We start from the raw sequence: 20,388 nt of genomic DNA, 5'->3' as shown, positions 1-20,388 counted from the left end.
GGCCATCAACATACAATACCAAGTTAGTGTTGAGCGACTTGAATACACATGGACTTACGTATATCCCTCTGTTTATCATTGAAAATCATCATGTACCTCACTGTCTGTCAAAACATGTTTGAAGTATGGTTTGATTGCATCATATGAATCACATCAGTGATAATATTAATCATTACAAAACCATTTGTAAATGGGTCCCAAATGGTCCCAAATTTGTCATATGTTTGTCATAAAAGGCGACTAACGAGATCGGGTGGTCAGACTCGCTGACTTGGTTGATGCATGTCATTGCTCCAAATTGCGTGGATCGATGCGCATGACATCAATCACTGGACTGACTGGTCCAGATTTGATTATTTACAGACCACTGTCATATTGCTGAGTGCAGCATAAATCAACAAACAAACCAAATCATATGTTTCAATTATATTTATTCCCATATGTAGATAGTTTGTACACTGCCCAATGAGGGTGTTCTGTACAATAAAAATTCTTGATGCTTGATTCTGTGTCGACTATAAATAGATCACATGAAATGACCCTTAACTTGATCAATAGCATGCCTACATACCCTGACAGTATGTATTGTTGCTCATAACGTTAGTCACCAGTTCACCTATTTCAGACTAGATTATTTACATGCCTCTGTAAATAGTTGGAATATGTATGTAAATATGAAAACAAAGCAATTTTGACCTTGACAATAGATGTGATTGGACAACTGGGAATTTGTCTGAAATTGACCAAGAGGTAGAAACTGATAGCTTAATAAGGAAACGATATAATTGATTGGTTAATATTGTTGTGTAAGTCTGTTAACATGGTCATTTGGCCCTCCTGATCAACCTTCGATTCTTTAAATTAACTAAAGCACTACTAATGTCTGTATCCTTGGTTACTTAACTCTTCATCATCTTTTGGTTATACTCTCGGGAATTGTGCAAACAGTGATGCAGGTCCTAGATCATACAGGGTTAGAAATTAACTCACTCGCTTACCCCGAGCTAGTAAAAAGTTGTGTGTGTTTATGCAAATTTCCTCATTGCATTAACATTTCAAGGGCATTTCATCTTTACCTTGGCTAGTAGGGCTTTTGAGTTCTAACCCTGTAGTTGTTTACCACTTGTTAAATCCACATGAGTATGGTGCTGACAAACCAAGAAACATAATTAGAGAGTAAGATTCAAACCCACGATCATAGGATTCTGGTGTATCTAAGGGACACAATTCTGTTCAGAACATTACAGTACCTTAGTCAACTGGGCCACCCACACTCCACTCAGATATGAAAACTGAAAAGTACATCGCCTGTACCAGAACAGAAAATAACAACTACTTTAGATAAGGACCCAAGTTGTTCTACCAGCTGGGGCACTGGCAGATTGATGTCCATCGGCTCCTGAGACAACAAATATTGAGCCAGGTAAGAATCAGTGGTTTCAGCTCCTCTAAGCAAGTTTGTTCTACAGTGATAAACTCACAGCTGTCTGGTGATATGGCGGACGCCTCTTTGTGACAGGGTTTGCCCGAGACAACACATAAACAATCAACATCAGGGCTGCTGCATCCACAACAACAATGACCATGCTTCACAAAGCTGATGTACTGTCATTGGATTTTGGCACATAATTTCGCAGGAGTATGAGGGAGTGAGCAGGGTGAGGCACATTGTGCCCCTTTGGGGAATGGAATCAGTGTCTTCAGTGTGAAGAATCAACTCTTTAACTACTTCCATGCTACCACTGCACAAAAGCAGGCATACAAGCTTGAATACCATGAAGATTTCTGGTTGGAATTGGTCTTTAGCAACTCATGCTGGTCATCTTGGTGGCTTGGTCAACTGTCATTGTTTCCAAATTGCTTAGATCAAAGCTCATGATGTCAATCACTGGAGTGTCTGTTCCAGACTTGATTACTTACAGACAACTGTCATATATGGATGATTATTGATTGCAGCACTGAACAACAAACAGGATGGACTAGTCAAAATTCAATCTAAAAAAACATCTGATCTGTTACGTCTAGGATCGATCTGATAAACCACGAAGAGGAGGTATCATATGTAGTCTTAGTGAACTTATGCTGCAAAATCTAAATAAAGGACCCCTGGATTTTAAGACAATCAGGTATCTTTTTACCATTTTTACAAAAGCCACAGAGACACCTTAGTCATTTTCCATTTGGAACTGCCTGTATATTTTTGTTTTCAGATACCGAAATCAGAATGGGAATTTAGCAGGTCTGAACCCTGATGGCTGATTAGAGTGAGTGAAGTTTGATTTTACGCCGCTTTTAGCAATGTTCCAGCAATATCACGGTGGGGCACACCAGAAATGGGGTTCACACATTGTACCCATGTCGGGAATCGAACCCAGGTCTTCGTCATGACGAGCGAACGCTTTAACCCCTAGACTACCCTGATGGCTGATTAGAAATGTTCATGATAAATCAGAGATTTTCAGAGACGCAAGTATTAGGTTTATTAATAGTAAACTAATATTCACAAAGTGAAGCTGTCAACACTCACTGAAATCCGCCTTCTGTCAAAACTTGGTTCTAACTTAAGCAAATTAAACTCTGAGAGACAAATTTAAATAGCTGTGTTAATATACCAAACTGAAATGACATGACCAACAAAATTTGCCAACGTCAAGAAATTTTCCGGTCCCTTTGAGTCTTTAATGTCAGGCAGATATAGAATCCCACTAACACCACTGCTATTCAGTAGGTAATGACCCTGTGCTTCTGTTTGTCCAAGTGAACATGCTACCCCCATGTTAACCAGACTCACATGGTTGTTCAAAGTGCCATCTAATCTATGTATTGTGGCCCCTGTTGGAACTATCTTCAGATGAAGTTGCTATGTACACCTGTACACAAACAGCCTGTCAAAACATACAGTCAATGCTTTAGGTGGTACTACTGCTTTCTTATAGACAAATGAGTGGGCTTTAACATCACTGAACAGGGTTTCAGATGGCCGTCGGTCACCGGTCATAGACCGATAAAATATCAGATGGTTTGTTTAAGTTGCCGGACTTCTGACCGATAGAAATGCTAAGCAAGGTGTCAAATGTTTCATAATTTCATGATTAAAAAGTTAATAGTAAGGATTATTCCTACATACAGTATGCTCCCAGACCCGGTGGGTAGGCAGGTACACAGAAGAATTTCGAAATCTTACTGAATCTGCCAATTTTGTTCACTTGACTTAATTGACTTATTACATTTCTCGGGTCCATGTCATTGACCTACATTTAGCCTTTTGTGTCAAAATCACTGCATAATGAAATAGTCCATGAAATAGTTCGTTGTTTAACGCAGCACTCAGCTATAGTCCAGCTATATGACAGCAACCTGTAAATAATGGAGTCTTGGCCAGACAATCCAGTGACTGATATTGTGGACAATGATTCACTCTGGGGTATGAGAACAAGCTATCGCCCAAGTCACCAAGTCTGAACACCTGATATATTTTGTTGTCCCTTATAACCAGGGAGATCAATCTTAAACTGGAATCTCCAGGGGGTACGATTTTATTTGACTACTTAGAAAGGGACAATAAACCGATGTCAGAGGTTTAATCTAGATCTGCTCATAGGCCGCAAGTCTGCAGAAATAAAAGTAAAAATTCCCAAATTTGAATTGCAAATTTCCCAACTCATGTAATAACTAATGCAATGGCTTTATAGAGATTGAATTTCACTGACCAATTTATGAAAAGAAATTGTTTCACATATTGCCAGCCAAAGGCTCTTAGTTTGGAATTCTAGATAAATCCCTGCATTATAACACATTATATTATGGCCTCATTAGAAATTGTTTTTGTCCCTGTTTCAGCAACTTAGACCTGACCGTGATGTGACTACTGGTAGCCTAAACGTGAGGTTGACACTGTTCCATGTCAACACATACTGATGTTTATATGGAGACACTGATCCCAATTTGTGACACCTAGTTAACCCAGACTCTCTGCCCTCATCACAGTCACTGTAACTCCTGGCAATTCTAGGTCAGGCTCCATGAAATTTAGGGGCCAACAATATAGAATACAGGGATTATTGTGAAAAACAAAATAATTTTTGCTTTCAGTGTGTCACTATCTTTGAGAGATACAATTACTTTCTTCGATGACTGATTCATTCATTCTCCACAGACAACAGAATGGCACAAGGTTCATAACTGACAAACCAAGGCACACAATTACAGTGTACCATGAATTCAAACCCACGATCTGTCTGTGCCAAAAACATTTGAGTCTACTGACCTGAACTTGGCAAAAGCATAATTGTCTACAGATTTTAATGTTAATTTTATACTAGCTGAGCTAACTAGACCAAACAGAATGTTAACAGACTCAGACATTGGACAATGTGCTAAAGTCGCCGACTGTGCCCATTCAGCAAAGGAATGCAACTCTTTATAATGGTATGTCATACCTGAGACAAGAAATATTCATGTCATGTATTACCTGCTTACAGTGATTTGCTTGAGGTAAATGGCACAGAATGTTTCAAAGATTTAATCAATTATTGATCATATAGATGGAACACCCTTGAACATAATTAACAAATTGGAGAGAAGTACATTTTGGATAACAACCAATCTGTCCTAGAACTTAAACATGATGTGAAACATGATGTGAAACATGATTTATTTTAACTATACTGACTGTCTTTCTATAGCTGCATGGTATAGACCCAAGAAATGATATGAAACCTAGGATATCCAGTCAAGTTAGTAATGAGTAAGATCACATTTGTCATGTACATATTGACTGCTACACGGTCTAATCGCAAGAGCGTTCACCAATAAGGGGATAAAACAAGGACTTGGAGTCAATATGCTGTGTCTGAGTGGGTTATTAATGTTAAACTGTGGCATGGTATCTCAGTGGGCTAGCACTATAAAACTGGCATAAGTCCAGGCTAGTACAAGCAGCCACACATATGTATATACTTTGCTATTGGTGAAATAATCTTGAACCCTATTTCACCTCGCCACATGTACTTTTCTTATTTATCAAAATGATGATATTAGGATGATATTATTAAACTTATTTATCATTTTCAACTATTTACTTAAATTCATGTTCAACTTTTCATCCTTTAGATCTTATTAAATTTATGAATAACTAAAAGAAAACACATGTGTGTGTGTGTGTGTGTGTGTGTGTGTGTGTGTCACAAATGATGTTTCGGCTCACAAACGTGCACATAAAAGTAAGAAAAAAGAACACTGGTTTCTTTTATAAGAAACACAGTCATAATACTCCTGCAGCTTCGCTTTAGATCTTTAAATCCAATCTGGCCCTGACAACAGCATGAACAGACATTTGTTGAAAGGGTCACTATGTCCAATGTCTGTTTGATGTGGACAAGTGACAAGATAAGTGATGAAGGATATTACAAATAGCTGTGCTGCCAAGATGTTGCAATGTCAATTTCATTTCAATATAAGTGTTTAGCCCTTAACTGTAAATCTAGGTGTTTAAAAAATTGTCCCAAGAATGAAATATGCAAATGGTAATACATTAACATCACTTTCTGCAAGGACTTGGCACTCCAGTCAAATGTAAATACAGTCAGGGAAGCTGACTTCTCAACTAAATTGGCAATTTTCACTCACAAGGTCCAAAAATAGAAATCAGCCAGCTAAAACATTTCCTGTTTGGAGTTTCACATTCACAGGTCATTAAACTGAGAGCCCATTTTCAACACATGTCTAAAACGTCCATGTTCAAACTTCAAGTGATTCAGAAATGCTTGCACACACAATATGCACAAAGGAACCTTATTCAATAAAGCTTTGCATGAGATAATAATCATAATTGGTTACAGACTATAGCGTCTATATGAATGGCCAAGAGTAAGGTGTCTAGTTTCTCCATGCCCCCCATCTGTCGCTAGTGCATCCAACACAACCTCAAGAAGCACTTAACCAATCACCTTGAATTCAACATTCTGATTAAGCAGGCATCCTTCATGTTCTTCTGAATTTATAACACATGGCTCATTATTGGTGACAGTAGACATGGCAGAGGCATGAGATGGGGAAACGTAAGTTGTAAACAAAAGGATCAATCCACACATGCATAAAAACAAGCAATGAAGGAATGTCAGGTGGATTCTCACTCAAGGGGGTTGGGCCCCCATCAACTCATTGTACTTCCCAAACGAATTCCTTACGTTTGCCATCCAGCCTATCTAATTTTACCCCATAAAAACATTTTAATAAGGTGTTTGAGTACATTATCATGATCTGTCTTATGAAATATGCAGCAGCAGTAGCAGATGGGAGTGTTTTGCTTTCAACAGCACGAAAGACTGCCGGGCTTGGCATCTCCGCTGACCCAAATATGAGGTCACTTCGTTGAGATCAAAGCCACAACGATCATCTGGAGATTGTGGCGCAAACAAAGACAAGGAGAATTTGGCAGTTGCGATGTTTAACTTACCAAAACCTTTGTAAACCGTCTTTCTAACTCGTGAGCGTCCGGCATGGGGAGACGTATCGGCATGGACGTCTTTCGCTGTTCCAGCCCTCGATGGTCGTGGCTGTTAGATGAAGAATTCCCCATCTTGTGCATGGGGATTTGTGTTTCTGGCGATACCTCGATGTCCCTAGGAGGTAGATGAATAAATCCACATGATTATTATCCTGGTAGAAAGTAAATCCAATGGTCTCTCGACATTTTTCACGCTAATATTTTGACGATGTCTCAGGGCGGAAGAGGAGAAAGGATTCGTGAGTCATCGTAACATCTCGCGAGATTTTTCGCAATAACAGAAGGGAAGTAACTCCTGTGGTGTTTCATACCTTTGCCTAAGTTTCGAAACAAAATACAGATATATCTAGGATCTTTTTATATCACAACAATGATTTGAAAAAAAAGTTGAACAAATATTCATATTTTAACAAAACAACTCGCTTCGGTTTTATCCCCTAGCTAATTCTGTCAATTTTCAAGGTTTTTCAAGTGTGACAAATGTGAAAAGTACCGGACATGTTTGGCATTCCGTGTAATCACTGGTTATTGACGCCAACATTCTTCAGGATATCGTTTCCTTGATTTCCCGAATGACACATTTCATACGCAGTTACAGAGAGACATCTTGTGAGAATATGACCCCAGTGACATATTGATCATTATGATATATGATTTGAACCAAGGCTATACATAGCATAGAGGGGTTGGGGGGGGGGGGAGGGGGGGAGGGGGGGGGGGGGGGGGGGGGTATTAAATATAACTTACATCTTTGTAACAACAACACAAAGGAGGACTGGTCATTTATTGTGGGGGGGGGGGGGGGGGGGGGTGTCAAAAACAAATAGCCTAGTTTGTTGTTGTTTTTGTTGTTTTGTTGTATTTTTTATAGGGGCATGGCTCATCTATTTCAACAATATTTAGGAACTGCATGGTCATTTATTATAGGGAGTTGTACTGGGTCATGACCAAATGCTTTATAAAATAATGTGCCAAATATGACAAAGTCAAAAATTACACAGAACAAATTACAAACATTATATTTCATGCTCATGTTCCACAATTCCTATATTTGTATTTATTTGCAAATAATACCACAAATATAAAACTCATTAAAGCATAATGATGTCCTTCATCTGAACCTTTCAGATCAAGTTATTCGTAAATACATACATGGTGACAAACGAATCTGTAATATATTTTATGTTTTTTTCTGTAAAATTATGAATTGTTGACAGCTGGCAACCAATTGATTTTATTTACATACATCTGTATAGTCTATAGTCAGTCATTCAGACCCTGAAACATATTTATTCACTACAACCCTTACAAGTCTATATTAGTTGTCAAGTCTAGATAGCTGCACTGAAAATGATGAGTTTCTTGGCTCCTTTACATTATTTAGATATTTTAAGATGATTTAACAACTGTTTTTCCTGCAAAACATTTTCACACAGAAAATTGATGTTCGTCTAATTTTGCTGAAAATCTGAAAACAAACACTACAATGAACTAACTCATCTGAGTTATAAAGTAAACATCCCACAATTATTGGATTATGGACATTAAAGAATGAAATAATTATTCTAACCTTATCATTCAATAAAGTCGTATATATTATGTTCAAAAAAACATTAACAGCTTCAAACTATGTGTTTGATCAGATACATGCATCCACGGTTTAGCTTCCTATTTGATTCCAACCCAATTCAGTTCAACGCCCGTATATTGACCCAGGCAACAAAAAAGCCTCTAAGAGGTCAACTGGGAACCTAGCACATGCGTTGTATAACAGGTAACAAATTTGCGTGGCATTTGACTTTAGGCGGCGTCGTCTATACGAGTCAAATTCCTATCAGTTCAACTATATGTCTGTCCCACTCCGCTTTTCCTCGACAATACAGCCGCGACCCTATCAAAGTGTAGACAGGGTGTGTACTGAATAGTGAACATAGGATCTTGTGTGAAATGTAAAGTGTATATTTGTAAACATCTGATCTTGGCTATATTTGCGACGCGCCATTCAACAGTACATGCGATATAAGCAGTGACTGCACACCTACTTGGTGTGTTTGCTTAAACTGTATACATAGCATATATCATGATAGCATTGTATATTCAGAATATATTACTGACATGAACGTTACACATGCTGTAGACATGACCTACATATTAATTTTGTAAAAGTGTACATTTTGATTATAATCGATCAAAAGTTTAAAAGTTGATACACTCATATCGTCAAAGAGTTGAGACATTATTTCAAAATATTTTTGTAAAGTAGCCACCATTGCCTTTACAGATAATTTACTTAATGGTGGCTAAGTAAACAAAGGAGGTGTAAGATAGACGAGACTGACGCGACTCTTTTACTGAAAACCCGGGGCTACCCCGTATATATCTATCATATTAGACACAACTATTGAGGCATTCCTTCACAAGCATCTCTGGAAGGGTAACATGACACGCTAAGAATATTCCTAGGTTGATTTACAGTTTGGGAAATATATCGCTTCCTGCTCTGATATATGGCGAACATGTACCCGAACATGCCGAAGCCGGATAGAGGAAGTACTCAACATATACTCGCCCTGTCTACATAGTATGTATACTGATATAAAAGTAGCAAAATACCTACATATCGAACTGCATATCCGACCGCCCCGTCACGTTGTAGTCCCTGTACATGTTGCCGAATTCATCACTGTCGGATACAATGTGGGAGAAACTCCGACCTTTCCTCTGTGTTTGAGTAGGCCGGCCTATTTTGCATTTGGAGGCCTATTTGTGTTGTGAAGTTTTTAAAATGGGAACATAGCTGGCCGAAAACCTCCAAAATACTTCCCTTTCCCCTCGGCGTTGCCCTGCGCCCGCCGTCATGTATCGGCGTGAAAGAGGGCTTTATGTGTCGCCGGCAGCACACAAGCAGGGAACTTGTGAGTGCGCGTGGGGAGAGCCTCGCGAAACCCGACCCCTCGCGCATGTAGTATCTACGCCTCACTCATTTGTATGGAATCAACAGAATCTCATCTCGCGGACAAATCAACCGTCAGCGCTGTTAAAGGAGTATGACCTACATTTGACTTATATATGTGTGGTGTTTGGGGCTTTTGTAATAATATATATATATGGGTTAGGATACGTAATAAAATGCCTTTTTATTTCGGCCGTTTTGAGTTTGATTTTCATCACCCATTTGCATTATGGCCGTTTTAACTTGCTTCCGATGTAATGAGCGAGAATGGTTTTACACTACTACTACTACTACTGCTGCTGCTTCTGCTGCTACGTTTGCTACTACTACTGCTACTACTTCTGCTGCTACCGCTACTACTTATACTACTTATACTGATACTACTACCGTTTCTACTACTGCTGCTGCTACTACTACTGTTACGACCATTACCACTATTGCTGCTGCTAATACTACTACCGTTACTATGTGTAGACCGATGCTATTGCCATATGAGTGTGAACTGCTACACAATAAAATATTATTTCTACTCCTAATTTACGAGTATACAGTTACTGATCGTTACAACACTCTACATCTACAACTACAACTACAACAACTGGTGTTACTGTGCATGCTTGTTGTTAAACGCCGTATGATGTTTGACAGAATTAACATAATCTTGGTCCGTATCATTAACACATCCGCCGCAAGCACCGGAGTTGTCGATACGGTCACTGGTGGTTGCAGCAGTAGTAGCAGTGGTAGTGAGTGAGTGAGTGAGTTGGGTTGACACCGCCTTCAGAAATATTCCAGCTTTATCATGGCGTGGACATACTACTACTACTACTACTACTAGTAGTAGTAGTAGTAGCATTCCTTCAAAATATTACTTACACCCAAATGTCCATAAGTTTAACATTCTTTTATCTACAACCAACACAAAGCTGATTATTAATATCGCTAAATATCTGTATCACAGTAAAGAAGAAAGAACACGTATTTTATAATTGTGACTGTTGCCATAAACATGCCATGCATTTGTACAAAGGGCCTGTGGCCTGTACTGTACTGAATAAAGATTTGACATACTACTACTAGTAGTAGTAGTAGCAGCAGTAGCAGTAGTAGTAGTATTGTGTATGTTTGTTTTTGTTGTTGTTGTTGATGATGTTTAACGCCGCACTCATCAATATACCAGCTATATGACTGTGGTCTGTGAATAATCGAGTCTGGAACAGTGATTGACATCATAAGCATCGATCTATACGCAGTTGGGATACGATGACATGCATCAACCAAGTCAACGAGCCTGACCACCCCATCCCGTTTGTCGCCTCTTTCGACAGGTATGGGTTGCTGAAGACCCATTTTCTACCAGGATCTTCACGGGTCGACAATCCAGTAATCAATATGGAAGTGTTATAGCGAAGATAGAATGACACACTATATCACTGAAGTTTTGTCGTTGTCCACAATGGTGTCTCGGGTATATAAAGCAACAACGTTAACAACAACGTCAACAACAACGTTAACAACAGCAATGAACAGAGACCAAGGCTATTACATCCCGCCTGCTTACAATCACCTAGGTGCTAAATCCCTATGTCCATCCAATTAATCCACTGGCTTCCATCATCTCCATCTGTCTGCTTGTTTACTCTGTGTGCATCAGTCATCCACTGGCTTCCAATTATCTTAATCCGCTCTCTGTGTCCACCAATCATTTACTGTATAAACTTTGATGTTAATAACTATATATACCTATTTTGTTTAGCACTATCCATCACTTGCTTGATAAAGGTGTTAGGATCTACACCGAAAATTATTGGTCATCCATAGAACTCGTCTTACTTCATCACACCAACTTGTAAATGCCACTGAAAGAAGTAACACCATTGTGTATTGACGTATACCATGCAAACAAATTAACCGCTGATATCTACAATCTGTGTTCAAAGCATCACAACCCAGAACGATGATATCTTCAGAGACTATGACGCAGGTGGTGTTCTTACATACTTTGTCGTTATTGTCATTGTCTTTTCATGAATGAAATGGGTGAATGTTGTTTTACGCTACAATCGGCAATATTACAGCTATATCACACAGGCGTGTAAATCATGAAGTCTGGACCTGACATGCTTATGGTTGAAATGTGCGTCACCCACGTCGCCGAGGTGCGCTGACAGTCCGTCAATCACGCCACAGAGCCGGACCACCCGATCCATTTAGCCGCTCTTACGACGAGCAGGGATGTGCTAGGGACCTTGTCTAACCCTCACCCCGCAGTGACATCACTGGAGGCAAAGACAATGGCGAATCCCAGTAGCATCGTTCAAGCAGCCAGTGTTAACTTAGGAATCTCAGAATTCACAACTAATAATACTGAACTGGTGTGACAGGAGCCAGTGAACGTGTCCATCGGATGGACGCGCCCCTCTTACCAGCTAGAGTTCCGGAGACGTGCGGTGTATAACAATCTTGTTTCCATATGTTCCTCATGTACACATGGTACAGGCCACACCCACACAGCAACGGCACTGTCTACGTTACCTCCCCCCCCCCCCACCCCCCCCCCCCCACCCCCACCCCCTGCACAGAAACGCCACTCTCTACGTTACCCCCCCTCCCCACCCCCCTACACAGCAACGGCACTGTCTACGTTACCCCCCCCCCCCCCACCCCCAACCCCTGCACAGAAACGCCACTCTCTACGTTACCCCCCTCCCCACCCCCCCTACACAGCAACGGCACTGTCTACGTTACCCCCCTCCCCACCCCCCTACACAGCAACAGCACTGTCTATTTACTCCAAACCCCTACCCCCCAACACAGCAACGGCGCTGGCTACGTTACTCTACCCCACACACCCAAATGACTGGAGTTATATCACACCGACATATAATATAACAGAACTACCACTACCACTACCACTACCACTACCACTAGTACTGCTACTACTACTACTACTACTACTACTACTACTTTACCACTACTACTGCTGCTACCGCTACTGCTGATACTACTTCTACTGATACTACTACCGTTTCTACTACTGCTGCTGCTACTACTACTGTTACGACGATTACCACTATTGCTGCTGCTAATACTTCTACCGTTACTATGTGTAGACCGATGCTATTGTCATATGAGTGTGAACTGCTACACCATAAAATATTATTTCTACTCCTAATTTACGAGTATACAGTTACTGATCGTTACAACACTCTACATCTACATCTACAACTACAACTACAACAACTGGTGTTACTGTGCATGCTTGTTGTTAAACGCCGTATGATGTTTGACAGAAATAACATAATCTTGGTCCGTATCATTAACACATCCGCCGCAAGCACCGGAGTTGTCGATACGGTCACTGGGGAGCAGTAGTGGTTGCAGTAGTAGTAGCAGTGGTAGTGAGTGAGTGAGTGAGTGAGTTGGGTTGACACCGCCTTCAGAAATATTCCAGCTTTATCATGGCGTGGACATACTACTACTACTACTACTACTACTACTAGTAGTAGTAGTAGTAGTAGTACTAACAGTAGAAGTAGTAGTAGTAGTAGTAGTACTAGCAGTAGTAGTAGTAGAAGTAGTAGTGTTTGTTTTTGTTATTGTTGTTGTTGTTTAACGCTGCACTCATCAATATACCAGCTATATGACTGTGGTCTGTGAATAATGGAGTCTGGACCAGACAATCCAGTGATTGACATCATAAGCATCGACTACGACTATACGACTACTACTACTAATACTACCACTAATACTACCACAACTACCACTACTGCTACTACAACCGCTACTGCTACCACTTTGGGTTGCTGAAAAAAAATATCTAACCCGGATCTTCAATGACATGAATGCAATGGAAAATGATAGATGAGACTAAAAACGTCCTAACCTAATAATTTGTTTCTGTTGTCAATGCGTCAAAAAATGGACTGTCTCATTTAACTGAGATGTTGGTCAGCTTCCTTCAAGAATAGGAAGAATAAGCTGTAGGCAGAATGAGTGCAGGCAGAATTAGTGCCACTGTAAACAGAATGAGTGCCACTGTGAACAGAATGAGTGCCACTGTAGGCAGAATGAGTGCCACTGTAAGCAGAATGAGTGCCGCTGTAAGCAGAATGAATGCCACTGTAAGCAGAATGAGTGCCACTGTAGGCAGAATGAGTGCCACTGTAGGCAGAATGAGTGCCATTGTAGGCAGCATGAGTGCCACTGTAGGCAGAATGAGTGCCACTGTAGGCAGAATGAGTGCCACTGTAGGCAGAATGAGTGCCATTGTAGGCAGCATGAGTGCCACTGTAGGCAGCATGAGTGCCACCGTAGGCAGCATGAGTGCCACTGTGGGCAGAATGAGTGCCACTGTGAGCAGCATGAGTGCCACTGTAGGCAGAATGAGTGCCACTGTAGGCAGAATGAGTGCCACTGTAGGCAAAATGAGTGCCACTGTGGGCAGAATGAGTGCCACTGTAGGCAGAATGAGTGCCACTGTAGGCAGAATGAGTGCCACTGTAGGCAGATTGAGTGCCACTGTAGGCAGAATGAGTGCCACTGTGGGCAGAATGAGTGCCACTGTAGGCAGAATGAGTGCCACTGTAGGCAGAATGAGTGCCACTGTGAGCAGCATGAGTGCCACTGTGGGCAGAATGAGTGCCACTGTGAGCAGAATGAGTGCCACTGTAGGGAGAATGAGTGCCACTGTAGGGAGAATGAGTGCCACTGTAGGCAAAATGAGTGCCACTGTGGGCAGAATGAGTGCCACTGTAGGCAGAATGAGTGCCACTGTAGGCAGAATGAGTGCCACTGTAAGCAGAATGAGTGCCACTGTAGGCAGAATGAGTGCCACTGTAGGCAGAATGAGTGCCACTGTAAGCAGAATGAGTGCCACTGTAAGCAGAATGAGTGTCACTGTAGGCAGAATGAGTGCCACTGTAGGCAGAATGAGTGCCACTGTAAGCAGAATGAGTGTCACTGTAGGCAGAATGAGTGCCACTGTAGGCAGAATGAGTGCCACTGTAGGCAGAATGAGTGCCACTGTAGGCAGAATGAGTGCCACTGTAGGCAAAATGAGTGCCGCTGTAGGCAGAATGAGTGTCACTGTAAGAAGAATGAGTGCCACTGTGAGCAGAATGAGCGTCACTGTAGGCAGAATGAGTGCCGCTGTAGGCAGAATGGGTGCCGCTGTAGGCAGAATGAGCGTCACTGTAGGCAGAATGAGTGCCGCTGTAGGCAGAATGGGTGCCACTGTAGGCAGAATGAGTGCCGCTGTAGGCAGAATGAGTGCCGCTGTAGGCAGAATGAGTGCCGCTGTAGGCAGAATGAGTGCCGCTGTAGGCAGAATGGGTGCCACAGTAGGCAGAATGAGTGCCACTGTAGGCAGAATGAGTGCCACTGTAAGAAGAATGAGTGCCGCTGTAGGCAGAATGAGTGCCACTGTAGGCAGAATGAGTGCCGCTGTAGGCAGAATGAGTGCCGCTGTAGGCAGAATGAGTGCCGCTGTAGGCAGAATGAGTGCCGCTGTAAGAAGAATGAGTGCCGCTGTAGGCAGAATGAGTGCCACTGTAGGCAGAATGAGTGCCGCTGTAGGCAGAATGAGTGCCGCTGTAGGCAGAATGAGTGCCGCTGTAGGCAGAATGAGTGTCACTGTAGGCAGAATGAGTGCCACAGTAAGCAGAATGAGTGCCGCTGTAGGCAGAATGGGTGCCACTGTAGGCAGAATGAGTGCCACTGTAGGCAGAATGAGTGCCACAGTAAGCAGAATGAGTGCCACTGTGAGCAGAATGAGTGCCACAGTAAGCAGAATGAGTGCCACTGTAGACAGAATGGGTGCCACTGTAGGCAGAATGAGTGCCGCTGTAGGCAGAATGAGTGCCACAGTAAGCAGAATGAGTGCCGCTGTAGGCAGAATGGGTGCCGCTGTAGGCAGAATGAGTGCCACAGTAAGCAGAATGAGTGCCACTGTAGGCAGAATGGGTGCCACTGTAGGCAGAATGAGTGCCACTGTAGGCAGAATGAGTGCCACTGTGAGCAGAATGATTGCCACTGTAAGCGGAATGAGTGCCACTGTAGGCAGAATGAGTGCCACTGTAAGCAAAATGATTGCCACTGTAAGCGGAATGAGTGTCACTGTAGGCAGAATGAGTGCCACTGTAAGCAAAATGATTGCCACTGTAAGCGGAATGAGTGCCACTGTAGGCAGAATGAGTGCCACTGTAAGCAGAATGAGTGCCACTGTAGGCAGAATGAGTGCCACTGTAGGCAGAATGATTGCCACTGTAGGCAGAATGAGTGCCACTGTAGGCAGAATGAGTGCCACTGTAGGCAGAATGAGTGTCACTGTGAGCAGAATGAGTGCCACTGTAAGCGGAATGAGTGCCACTGTAGGCAGAATGAGTGCCACTGTAGGCAGAATGATTGCCACTGTAGGCAGAATGAGTGCCACTGTAGACAGAATGAGTGCCACTGTAAGCAGAATGAGAAGTCACTGATTCTCAATATGGGCACAAAACTATAACTACAAATACTACTGCTACTCAGTGTCAGCAACTCCGATATGTTTACAGTCCCCCCCTCATCCCCCCCCCCCCTCTCTCTCTCTCTCTCTCTCTCTGTATATATATATATCCTGCATGACTCACACGCACCTCAAATGGTCCCATTGAAATCGCAAGTCAACAAAGTCTTAACAGTCATGGTTGATCGAGGCTGTGACCTCCGATGCATAACAATCTAAAATGAAAAGAGTCCGTCTTTAAGAAGGGACTCTCCTTCCTTAAACACAACATACAGAGATCTCAGAATACCAGTGTCTTTTAGTATCCATCTTGTAAACACGAGTCGATAAACTCAGTGTGATTATCATTAACTCACCTTTTTCTGAAGCCAATTGCCTCGGCCATGTCAGGTGTTCGACGTCGACGGCAACAACACAACATCGCAAGTTATCCGCATGGAAATATCAAATTATAGGGTACTCGTAACAGTCTGTCTAGCAGTAAATCGCAAATGGCCACAAACTCGCCGGTTGCTTAGGTAGGGGTGGATCATACCAGAGTTCACAGGTAATGGTGTGGTGATATAGACATGTACGACCGTTGGCAACGAGCCAGTAACATTATATAACTGCTTATTTGCCAACTCGCCCGTTCGTCGTCTGTATGCCTGTTTACAACTCAACAATAATCGTCTCGACACTAAAGTTGGGTCTGTAAAGGTTGGGTCAATATGCATAAGTCTTGTTGAGTGGCCGAGCGGGTTGTTATATAGCTGTGCGTCAACACTTTGGGGATCATAAAACATTATTCCTACCAATTAGCAGCTTTTGTGAAGTGTGGGGATCACGGGGAAGAACTTGTGTTGTCGTTCATGCTTGGGTGATGGTGTCTGTCATAAACTGCACAGTGAGTGATGGATGGGGGAAAATGGGTTTATGGTCGCGTTCAGGATTATTTTACTTATATAGTGACGTGGATGCACGTGTGCGTGCGTGTCTGTAGTCCAGGCTAACAGATACCCCACCCACACACAGTATACTGACCCCGAGCCGACCAGTCCTTGTTTTAGCCCCTTAAAAAGGTGAGGTGAGGTGAAATGGGGTTTAACGTCGCGTCCAAGATTATTGCACTTATATAGCGACAGACAGGGTAACAACAAGTACCATCTTTTAACGTCTTTTGGTATGACGCGGCCGTGGATCGAACCCCGGACCTTCCGCTCTTGGGGCGGACCCTCTACCACTAGACCACGGAGGCGGCCCCCCTTAAAAAGTAATGCCGAGAGCCAAGCAAGGTAACAAGTACCATCGTTTGACGTCTTGCTGAATGACGCAGCTGGGGATCGAATCACAAAGCTTCCGCTCTCCGCCAGACGCTCTATCCGCTAGACCACGGAATTGGAGCCTGGAGTTAAGCAGGTCTAAGACGTTTACCACTCTGGTGAAACCCATGAACACAGTAATGAAGCCTAACAAACCTAGAAACATAAACAGGATGAACAACATTTAAAAAGCGATTAACTTTTGAAATATCTCGAGTGAGAGGGCATCTTCCCTAGGCAAGGGAGCTAACTGATAATTAAAGTCCGGTTTCACAGTCAGTTAACTCCCTTTGCCTTGGGAACATGGTGAGAGAGTGTGTTACAGATTTTATGCCGTCACCATCAAAGAGGGGTATATCAAGAATGGGTTTACACAATGTGCGCACGTAGAAATTCGAACCCTGATATCGGGTGTGACCCACCAACGATATAACCACAGGGTACCACCCCCTTAATCTTTAGTAAACATTCAAATACAATTTGGGCAAAATTCCACCACGTGGTACTTAACAAACTGTCAATGACAAACAATACAGATGCCATATTTAAGGTCAAGGAATCCGGTAGATCCAAACTGTTTTAGTTTTTGCCATTTGACTTTGGACCACAGTACTGACTGAACTGTCTAACTATCGAACACTTCACATACAAGATCCGTCTATGCTAACTGTATTGCTCCAAAACCATCAATCGCATCATCAAACAGATACCAGCATCTCAGCGTTATTATTGCATTTGATAACCCTTAACGGCCGTTAAACAAAGTATACACCAATGTTTGATTGTGGCTAATATGAAACAATCAAGAAAAGGTCATTCGACCGCGATGTATTTGATACGGGTGCCATTGCTGTGCGTGGGACCTTAAGAATACAGTGTTTCCGGCGAATGTTTTCAGCCTAGTTTTGATGACGTTTGTAAATCTTTTGTCAAATCCAATTTTCAAGCGTATTTACTTTTCCTGGAAACATAACCTGACCATGAAAAACTTCATAAATTGCTCTCTTAACGGAAAAATAAGAATCAGATGAGAAAAAGAAATGTTCTCGTATTCTGGCTATCAAAAGCTTTTCTGTCACTCTCTTTGGCTGAAGACCTGTGAGGATCCGGGGTAGAACAGATCTTCAGCAACCTATGCTTGCCGTAAAAGGCGACTAACGGGATCAGGTGGTCAGGCTCGCTGCTGTGGTTGATGCATGTCATCGATCCCAATTGCGTGGATCGATGTTCATGATGGATTGTCTGGTCCAGATTCTAAACTTTTCAGACCGCCGTCATTCAGCAGGAATATTGCTGATTGCGGCGTTGAGCAACAAACAAACAAACATTGGCTGAAAATTCATATCGTAAGAATATCGAAAAGAATATGTTCCTATCGTACTTTAGATATCATATCGTATCCGTCAACAACAAACTTATTTCTATGATACTAAAATTATTTCCTTGAACAAACTCTCGGTCTATGTTGTGGTCGACCTTAACCTCAGCATTCGTGTAACAGCAAGTCCCATTATGTCTATTGGATACAGGGAGATTCAGTCAAACTTTATAAATGTCGCGAAAGCCTAAAAAACTATGGCAACAAGTCTTCCCTCACGCATTTGTGATATACATTTGATGTTAACATACTATCTATTTGTCTGTGGACGTTTAGGAGATTTTAGTAGCTGTTATTTTTAATCTAGGAAAAAACAAATCGGCCTTTAAAAATATTGTTCACTGGACATGCTACAAGTACTGCGGAGTAACGCTTTGTCCCTGAAATTTATATATATATTCTTTATGAAACAAACAAGTCCTTTTAAACTGAAAACGAGACCCAGTGAGATGGGAGATTCCTGAACGTGTGGAAAATCTAGACTTGCTTCATTTAGGGATCTAGCATTACAGTAAGGGCAGGGTGGAAGGGAAAATACAATGGTTAAGGGACTGTGAGACAGGCTACATATCCGGAAACGTATTGTGGATTTAAAAACAGTCAGTTAAGAAAATAAGAAAAAGCATATTATCACTAACAAAACCGTCTAAAAAGGATGATGTTATCAAAAACGACAACCAGCATGAAGACGACACTCCTATTGAACTGGTTTGGTCTTGTCAGTGCCAGACAGACAAGCATGAAACGTGCACACGCACGCACGCACGCGCGACAGTATTTGCTTGCTGGTTACCTTGATATTTATCTAACGGTTGATACATTACACTGACTGTTGTCTAACGGTGCATGTACATGGATCTCGTGTGTATCAATGCTATGCAATAATACGAAAAACGTACAACTGCAGCAAATGTGCATACACGTAAATTTACACGTGCATTATGTAAATGTACACATATCTATATCCGCCAACATGCAAATTTACCTAATAAGCACATACACATTTAGCTTTCTTTGAGAAGCATTTAGAAGTTGGAGTACTAAGTGAGGGTAAGATGAAGGGTGAACAACTTCTTTATTACAATTAGGTTCTAACACCGTTAACAAACAAGTAATACATGGTATATATGTAGTCGACAGGCATACATGCAGGTATGAGGCAGTTGAGTAGATTGGGATGTAGTTACAACAGAGTGGAGAAGTCTGTTACATCGCTTGCTTGATAACAGTGTTAGAGTGAGTGAGTGAGTTGGGTTTAACGCCGCTTTTAACAGTATTCCAGTTATATCGTGGCGTGTCAGCTTGATGTGGGAGGAAAGCTCAGACGTTTACCACTTCGATGAAACTAACGAGCACGGGTATGGTGCTGACAAACCTAGAAACATAATCGGGGCGAACCAGGATTCGAACCCACAATCATAGGTTTCTGGCGTGCCCAAAGGACGCAACTCTGCACAGCGAATCGCGGCGCCTGGGCCACCCGTGCCCCCTAACAGTGTTAGAACCTACACTGAAACGTCGCTCTTTATTGTAATAAAGAAGTTGTACATCCATATATCTTATCCTCTACTTAATACAAATAGGCGCGAAAACCGTTTGTATGGCCTCTTGTGTATGCCTTGGCGAATACAGAAGTATGTGTACAATACACACACAAGTATGTTTGTTTGTTGTTTAACGCCGCACTCAACAATATTCCAGATATATGACGGCGGTCTGTAAATAATCGAGTCTGGACCAGAC

The 20,388-nt window shown here is 42.0% G+C and overlaps 1 protein-coding gene across 9 annotated transcripts in view; it reads right to left on the bottom strand.

The window, feature by feature from the left end:
• Nucleotides 1-16,525, bottom strand: part of LOC139464849 (formin-like protein) — an 85,907-nt gene extending 69,382 nt beyond the window's left edge. For 7 of the 9 annotated variants that reach the window (XM_071246389.1, XM_071246391.1, XM_071246392.1 and 4 more), the window contains exons 1-2: nucleotides 16,323-16,524; nucleotides 6,458-6,623 (exon numbers count right to left, since the gene is read on the bottom strand). In XM_071246389.1, the coding sequence (XP_071102490.1) occupies nucleotides 6,458-6,623; nucleotides 16,323-16,387 (231 nt within the window). In that variant the 5' untranslated portion in view covers nucleotides 16,388-16,524. Of the gene's footprint in view, nucleotides 1-6,457; nucleotides 6,624-9,125; nucleotides 9,459-16,322 lie in introns of those variants that run through there. The other 2 variants (XM_071246388.1, XM_071246390.1) reach the window with 2 other exon arrangements.
• Nucleotides 16,526-20,388: the final 3,863 nt, after the last annotated feature.

This window comes from Haliotis cracherodii, unplaced genomic scaffold (genome assembly GCF_022045235.1).
Source record: "Haliotis cracherodii isolate W230 unplaced genomic scaffold, xgHalCrac1.p SCAF_17, whole genome shotgun sequence".
NCBI classification, from domain to species: domain Eukaryota; kingdom Metazoa; phylum Mollusca; class Gastropoda; order Lepetellida; family Haliotidae; genus Haliotis; species Haliotis cracherodii.
The sequence above is the reverse complement of the archived record's forward strand: the minus strand, read 5'-3'. Positions and strand labels throughout refer to the sequence as shown.